This window comes from Poromitra crassiceps (assembly GCF_964638095.1).
Source record: "Poromitra crassiceps genome assembly, chromosome: 4".
In the NCBI taxonomy this organism is placed as follows: domain Eukaryota; kingdom Metazoa; phylum Chordata; class Actinopteri; order Beryciformes; family Melamphaidae; genus Poromitra; species Poromitra crassiceps.
The window spans coordinates 5,242,841-5,251,310 of record NC_139626.1 but is presented as its reverse complement, the minus strand read 5'-3'; the positions used below and the strand labels follow the sequence as shown (position 1 = coordinate 5,251,310).

At 41.0% G+C, this 8,470-nt stretch overlaps 1 protein-coding gene across 1 annotated transcript; it reads left to right on the top strand.

Moving 5' to 3' along the window:
* Nucleotides 1–6,368: 6,368 nt before the first annotated feature.
* Nucleotides 6,369–6,728, top strand: LOC310774999 (uncharacterized protein; the record flags this gene model as incomplete). The annotated part of the gene is made up of 1 exon (XM_083635077.1): nucleotides 6,369–6,728. The coding sequence occupies one exon, from the start codon at nucleotides 6,369–6,371 to the stop codon at nucleotides 6,726–6,728; it is 360 nt and encodes a 119-aa protein (XP_083491203.1).
* Between the last annotated feature and the right edge of the window lie 1,742 nt (nucleotides 6,729–8,470).

Below are 8,470 nucleotides of genomic sequence, written 5' to 3'. Positions count from 1 at the left end.
CTAGTCACATGCAGTAGAATGTATGAGGTAGCCTACTTGCCTACTAGTCACATGCAGTAGAATGTATGAGGTAGCCTACTTGCCTACTAGTCACATGCAGTAGAATGTATGAGGTAGCCTACTTGCCTACTAGTCACATGCAGTAGAATGTATGAGGTAGCCTACTTGCCTACTAGTCACATGCAGTAGAATGTATGAGGTAGCCTACTTGCCTACTAGTCACATGCAGTAGAATGTATGAGGTAGCCTACTTGCCTACTAGTCACATGCAGTAGAATGTATGATATAGCCTACTTGCCTACTAGTCACATGCAGTAGAATGTATGAGGTAGCCTACTTGCCTACTAGTCACATGCAGTAGAATGTATGAGGTAGCCTACTTGCCTACTAGTCACATGCAGTAGAATGTATGAGGGAGCCTACTTGCCTACTAGTCACATGCAGTAGAATGTATGAGGTAGCCTACTTGCCTACTAGTCACATGCAGTAGAATGTATGAGGGAGCCTACTTGCCTACGGCCTTGGCCACACTGATCCTTCAGAAAATGGACAAAACGGATAGACGGATAGATTTATGTCCGTTGCATGTACAAGTAACCTACTTGTACAGCAGGTGGCGGTAAGCACCTTGAAGGTGTCAGCGACCCGCCTATAAACCGAGAGAAGAAGAAAGCTGGCGTCAGCTAGCTGTTAGCTCTGTGCGCTACGTTACTTATGTGGCAATAAAATGCCACCGAATGACCAGATTAGATGGTGAAATCAGACGGTGACACTGACTATCACGTTGTACAACAGCGGGATGGTGTACACAGCATTAATTATAGCCTCCTTCACTGCCTCGGCCGCCATCTTTGAAAAGTTGAAACAAATCTCGGAACGCCTGCTCTCGAGACCTCGACTCTGATTGGCTAAACGGACAGTGACTATCCGACCATCCGACCATCCGATACGTCCATCCAGAAAAAGTTCATCCCTCTTCAACTTTCTGTCCATCAAAACGTATGCAAATTTTCTGGATACGTATGCTTCTGAGTACTCCACGGACAGTCGGACAGCTGTCATTGAAAATGAATGGAAGTGAACAGAGAAATGAACGCACACGGACAGACACCACGGATCAGTGTGGCCAAGGCCTACTAGTCACATGCAGTAGAATGTATGAGGTAGCCTACTTGCCTACTAGTCACATGCAGTAGAATGTATGAGGTAGCCTACTTGCCTACTAGTCACATGCAGTAGAATGTATGAGGGAGCCTACTTGCCTACTAGTCACATGCAGTAGAATGTATGAGGTAGCCTACTTGCCTACTAGTCACATGCAGTAGAATGTATGAGGTAGCCTACTTGCCTACTAGTCACATGCAGTAGAATGTATGAGGTAGCCTACTTGCCTACTAGTCACATGCAGTAGAATGTATGAGGTAGCCTACTTGCCTACTAGTCACATGCAGTAGAATGTATGAGGTAGCCTACTTGCCTACTAGTCACATGCAGTAGAATGTATGAGGTAGCCTACTTGCCTACTAGTCACATGCAGTAGAATGTATGAGGTAGCCTACTTGCCTACTAGTCACATGCAGTAGAATGTATGAGGTAGCCTACTTGCCTACTAGTCACATGCAGTAGAATGTATGAGGTAGCCTACTTGCCTACTAGTCACATGCAGTAGAATGTATGAGGTAGCCTACTTGCCTACTAGTCACATGCAGTAGAATGTATGAGGTAGCCTACTTGCCTACTAGTCACATGCAGTAGAATGTATGAGGTAGCCTACTTGCCTACTAGTCACATGCAGTAGAATGTATGAGGTAGCCTACTTTTCTACTAGTCACATGCAGTAGAATGTATGAGGTAGCCTACTTGCCTACTAGTCACATGCAGTAGAATGTATGAGGTAGCCTACTTGCCTACTAGTCACATGCAGTAGAATGTATGAGGTATCCTACTTGCCTACTAGTCACATGCAGTAGAATGCAGACAGTGGTCCCAGTTTGGAGAAATGGAGACTGGATGAAGAAGAAAAGCATAATGCTGGTGCACCTACTGCAGTAGGAGCATGTGGGAAAAGCGCCTGCCAACTGAAGCCATCTTGGTCAATACTGCACCAATTTCAAAGATGTCTGTTCCCATTATATTAGGGATGTTCATCAGTTATCGAAAATCGATAATTGATGGTTAAGGAATGGAATCGATCATGTGGAATTTTTATCGATTATTGTTATTATTATTATTATTATTATTATTATTATTATTATTATTATTTTTTTGCGGACTAGGTTTGGGTGGAATTCGTTCCTCCTCGCCCCACTCCATTGCATAGCCGACTAACGTGAGGTGGAGCTTCATATAGTCTCTAGTTTTCTGGCTGGGCACGGGCCTTTGTGCCAACAAAACTGTTTTAAACATGGGGAATTCACACCGGCATGCGCCGGGGACAGCAGAGTGTTGGAGAGGAGACACATTGAAATAAAGAGTTCATTGAGGAGAACACGTTGTCTTTCGTATTTTCTGCCATAGGCATTCATTTTGTAAAAAAAAAAAATATATATATATATATATATATATATATATATATATATATATTATATTATATATTATATACCGTATATATATAATATGATCGATAATCGATAATTGATCGTTAATTTTCCCGATTTTCGATTATGGAAATTTTTCAAAATGAATATCCCTAGTTCCCATGACAGTTATACATAAAAAGAAAAAATATGAAAATAGGGTCCAGATTGAAAAATACCCAAATTCTCTTGATGACTTGGTCTGAAAACAAATGGTACATGTAGTAAATAGGGGGTGGCTATAATTTACCAGCACCCTCTTGATTATCTTCTAATGACAACAGCTTGCACAATGAAATTTGAATGTAAGAGTTCTGAATGAATGAAAAAGAAGATTTGAATTCATAGATGAATATAAATATAAAGTGTAGTTGTGCCGATTGATACAATGTGTATATGTATGTAGAATTGTATTTTGTATGTTTAGAGCTGAGTGTATGTTTAGAGCTGAGTGTATGTTTAGAGCTGTCGTGTGACCTGCTGTGCTTTTAATGTCATTATTTGTCATCTTGCAGTGTCATTTGGCGTGCCGCTCCACTCCACCATTGTAGCCTATAGTATGTGCAGTTGGGTTAGGGTTATATATAGTATATACACTATAGTATGTGCAGTTGGGTTAGGGTTATATATAGTATATACACTATAGTATGTGCAGTTGGGTTAGGGTTATATATAGTATATACACTATAGTATGTGCAGTTGGGTTAGGGTTATATATAGTATATACACTATAGTATGTGCAGTTGGGTTAGGGTTATATATAGTATATACACTATAGTATGTGCAGTTGGGTTAGGGTTATATATAGTATATACACTATAGTATGTGCAGTTGGGTTAGGGTTATATATAGTATATACACTATAGTATGTGCAGTTGGGTTAGGGTTATATATAGTATATACACTATAGTATGTGCAGTTGGGTTAGGGTTATATATAGTATATACACTATAGTATGTGCAGTTGGGTTAGGGTTATATATAGTATATACACTATAGTATGTGCAGTTGGGTTAGGGTTATATATAGTATATACACTATAGTATGTGCAGTTGGGTTAGGGTTATATATAGTATATACACTATAGTATGTGCAGTTGGGTTAGGGTTATATATAGTATATACACTATAGTATGTGCAGTTGGGTTAGGGTTATATATAGTATATACACTATAGTATGTGCAGTTGGGTTAGGGTTATATATAGTATATACACTATAGTATGTGCAGTTGGGTTAGGGTTATATATAGTATATACACTATAGTATGTGCAGTTGGGTTAGGGTTATATATAGTATATACACTATAGTATGTGCAGTTGGGTTAGGGTTATATATAGTATATACACTATAGTATGTGCAGTTGGGTTAGGGTTATATATAGTATATACACTATAGTATGTGCAGTTGGGTTAGGGTTATATATAGTATATACTAGGGGTGTCACAATATATCGTCCCACGAAATTTCGCGATAGTAAAACGTCACGATATGTATCGTTGAGATGAAATCTCATATCGCAAAAAAAAAAAAAAACTTTTTTTTTTTTTCTTCAAAAAATAGACTAAAGCTGCGTTCACACCGACCTATTAAAGTTTGTTGCTGGAGTCGAGTTTACATACAAAGTCAATGCAAACGAGCGATTGAGCGTATATTCGCCCGGGAGAATAATCGCTGGGCGTCCGAGCGGCAGAGACAGAGCGACAGGGAGAAAATACGCTTGTCGCTCAAGATGAAATATTCCAACTCGAGCGAAAATACGCTGGCATCAGTCGCTCGCTGTTCAATGCTGATTGGCTGCCGTGTGAGAGCGAGTCAAGGATCACACTGGCTTGGAACAAACCGCTGGTTTATTGTGTGGCAACAAACCACATTGACAGGCTGACAGCTGACATGAAGTGAAGTCTGTACTACCAGTATGCAGCTCGCATTAGGAGCACGCTGATAGGCTTAGCTTGTAAACAATGACGGTGGCTCGTAGTGGACAAACAGCATGACATTGCGTAACGTTATATCCCCCACATATCCGTCATTTCGTGTGCCTGTTGATGAGCGATTTAAACAGAGCGACAGAGCGATTCCAAAGGGTTGACTTGAGCGACAGAGCGAAAAATAAATATCTCGGTGTGAACGCCCCTTAAGAAACGTCTTTGTTTGTTGAAGTTCAATGTGTGGAAAGTAGTTCAGTTGAACAAGTCTCTGAAGAGACACATGAGAAGTTATACAGGAGAGAAACCATTCAATTGAGTTTCTGGCAAAACTGTTTAAAAACTGAAGATGCATAAAAAATAGATTAAGAAAAGTCTTGTTGTTTGAGTTTGAAGAAAAACTGAAGATGCATAATGAGAATTTATACTGCTGAGAAACCTTTTAGTTCAAAGTAAATCTAAGTGACGGTGTAACTCATTCTATTTCAAGATAAGCCTTATCTCCAATCTCATGTTTTTTCTAGTTGTTATTGTAATAACAATTTCCCACAACAGCATGTTTTGTATTTGTGCATTTCAAATAAAATACTACTTTTCCAGTCATATATTGTCATTATTCAAGTTTAAAAAAATATTGTTAAAATCGTATCGTATCGTATCGTTATCGTGAACCCAGTATCGTGATACGTATCGTATCGTGAACTGAGTGTATCGTGACACCCCTAGTATATACACTATAGTATGTGCAGTTGGGTTAGGGTTATATATAGTATATACACTATAGTATGTGCAGTTGGGTTAGGGTTATATATAGTATATACACTATAGTATGTGCAGTTGGGTTAGGGTTATATATAGTATATACACTATAGTATGTGCAGTTGGGTTAGGGTTATATATAGTATATACACTATAGTATGTGCAGTTGGGTTAGGGTTATATATAGTATATACACTATAGTATGTGCAGTTGGGTTAGGGTTATATATAGTATATACACTATAGTATGTGCAGTTGGGTTAGGGTTATATATAGTATATACACTATAGTATGTGCAGTTGGGTTAGGGTTATATATAGTATATACACTATAGTATGTGCAGTTGGGTTAGGGTTATATATAGTATATACACTATAGTATGTGCAGTTGGGTTAGGGTTATATATAGTATATACACTATAGTATGTGCAGTTGGGTTAGGGTTATATAGTATATACACTATAGTATGTGCACATTGTGCAGTTGGCAAAATTAAAATTGTGGCTTAAGTTATTAAACTGAGCAGCTTTAATCATTGGCTGCTAGAATTCCCGGTTGGATTAACGTCCTTTAAGCACAAAGCTTTCACCCTGCCCTGCTGTCACTGCCTCTCTCTCTCTCTCTCTCTGTCTCTCTCTTTGTCACTCTCTCTGTCTCTCTCTCTCTTTGTCACCTCTCTGTCTCTCTCTCTCTCTTTGTCACTCTCTCTCGCTCTCTCTCTCTCTCTCTCTGTCACTCTCTCAGCTGGTCCCTCTTTTCATTTCTGATGCCACCCAGTCGCTGTCTTTCACACTTCTCTCTCTCGCTAGCTGTCTGTACCTGAACCTTTGTGACTCACTTTTTCGTGGCATCGCCATCATCCCTTTCTCTCTTTTCCCGCATCTCCCATCCCTTCCCCTCCTTGACTCCCTCCTTGACCTGGGCCCTCCTTGACCTGGGCCCTCCTTGACCTGGCCCCTCCTTGACCTGGCCCCTCCTTGACCTGGGCCCTCCTTGACCTGGCCCCTCCTTGACCTGGGCCCTCCTTGACCTGGGCCCTCCTTGACCTGGGCCCTCCTTGACCTGGCCCCTCCTTGACCTGGCCCCTCCAGGCGGGATGTGAAGCGGCACCATGGGTTTCATGGAGTTCTACCTGGAGATTGACCCTGTCACCCTGAACCTCATCATCCTGGTGGCCAGCTACGTCATCCTGCTCCTGGTATTCCTCATCTCCTGCATCCTGTACGACTGCCGGGGCAAGGACCCAACAAAGGAGTACCAAGACCCCACCAAGGAGTACCAGGACTCCACCAAGGACTACCAGGACTCCACCAAGGACTACCAGGACTCCACCAAGGAGTACCAAGCCACGCCCAGCCAGTCGCCCGTACACCTGCTGGTCATGCAGAACTCGCCAGCCTCATCGCACTATGAGCCAGACAACACGCCTGACCTGAGCAGGGACAGGGAGAAGAGGAGTACACTTGTCTGAGGGAAGAGGGAGGTTGAAGTGAAGAGATTTTTGAACATAGACTATATAAAAATATGGATGTAGCCATAATGACGTGACGTCTCCCATTGGTTTGTGGCCTTACGTTTTGAAGCCTCTATCTTGGCTTTTTGGAGCCAGAAGCAGCGAGCGCAAGACCAGGGCTTTCCCACAGAGCCACTACGCGATTACTGGACGGGTGACCTGTCAATCACACCCCAAAACATTGGGATTTTTATTTAATGACATTTATGATAGATGCAGATGTATGAGGGGTGTTTTTTTATCCAACAACTTCCATACAAATCAAACTTCTTTTTGCAGCCAGTGGAGTCGCCCCCTGCAGGCCATTCGAAATAATGCAGGTTTAAGCCCTGGACTTTGTACAGTATTTTAGCCCTGGACTTTGTTGTTCTTTAAATTTCCTAGATGATGTTCATAAATTGCCAGTGGGGAAGCAAGAGGTAAGCAATGTGTGTACCGTCAAACTTCAAATAAACGCCCGGGCGTTTATTTACCATTATTTCCAGGCCTGGCGTCTATATGGGACCGGCGTCTATTTGGGACTGGCGTTTAATTCTTTTTGCACAGAATTCTTGCTCAGCAAAGATTGGAAAGTATCAAATTGTTTATTTAAACCAGTAATTAATAGCTGTGATTAATAATCACACAAGCTAGAAACACAGTCGTTCACTTTGAACCAAACCAAACTGCCACGGTTTCACACAGGAGGTGAATAGCAGTCTTTCTGGCTGAGACCTAAGGTTAGCATTTAGCAGCAGCTAACATTAGCTCAGTAACCAGCTGGTTAGCATGTCTATCAGACAATACAGTGTTGTGCAACAAGCAGAATTACCAAATGTTTCCAATACATGTCCGGTATAATCCATACTGCATTTATAATCGTTGTTTCGCTGACAGAAATGCACTTTTACAACGACCAACTAACGTTACCGGTACTCCGTCCATACAGTCTGTAGCATCAAACACTGATGTCATCACTGTCACTTGTTATGTCACAATGTCTATGACATCATCAATGATGTCATAATGCCTGGGACAAAAATTGAAACAGACAAACATTGCCCACTTGCTCCCTTTTATAGAGACTAGGCATCTCGCGTGCGTATGCACAACACTGGGTAAAGGTTAGCTTTTTTAACACGTTCATGCACAACACTAAACCATATGAAATCAGTTTTATTTTTTTCCAAATTCAATTTATCTGAATTTTGTGTTTTGCTTTTTACACTCATTTTACCATCAGAAATAGTGTCTAATACATGGGGAATTGGGGATGAATAAATGTCCACAATTTAATAAGATAACGTTACTGCAGAGTCCACTGTAAGTGCAGGCAGCTGCGTGTGTGGAAGACGGGGAGAGTGTGTGACATCATTACTGAATTTCAGCCCAATTATGGCTAATTCTGCAGTATTCCATGTTTTACAGTAGATTCCATTTTTATTGGTCAATTCCGGTGATTCCGTCTGCGATTCTGTTATATATACATATGGCTCTAACTAAAGTTTAGAGAAATTGTTTGGTTTAGGGTTAAATAAGATAAAAACATGACATGTGGCTTACAGTTGAAATGTAGAATTTGAAAAACAACCTTACTGGCCACCATTTTATTTCAGACGCTGTGGGAGGGACTAAAAAAGGGTTACCCAGTGTGCTAAAAGCCAAGGGGTCATCATGACCAAACGTCCGTATTACAGACCTCATCATCAGTCACATTGTAG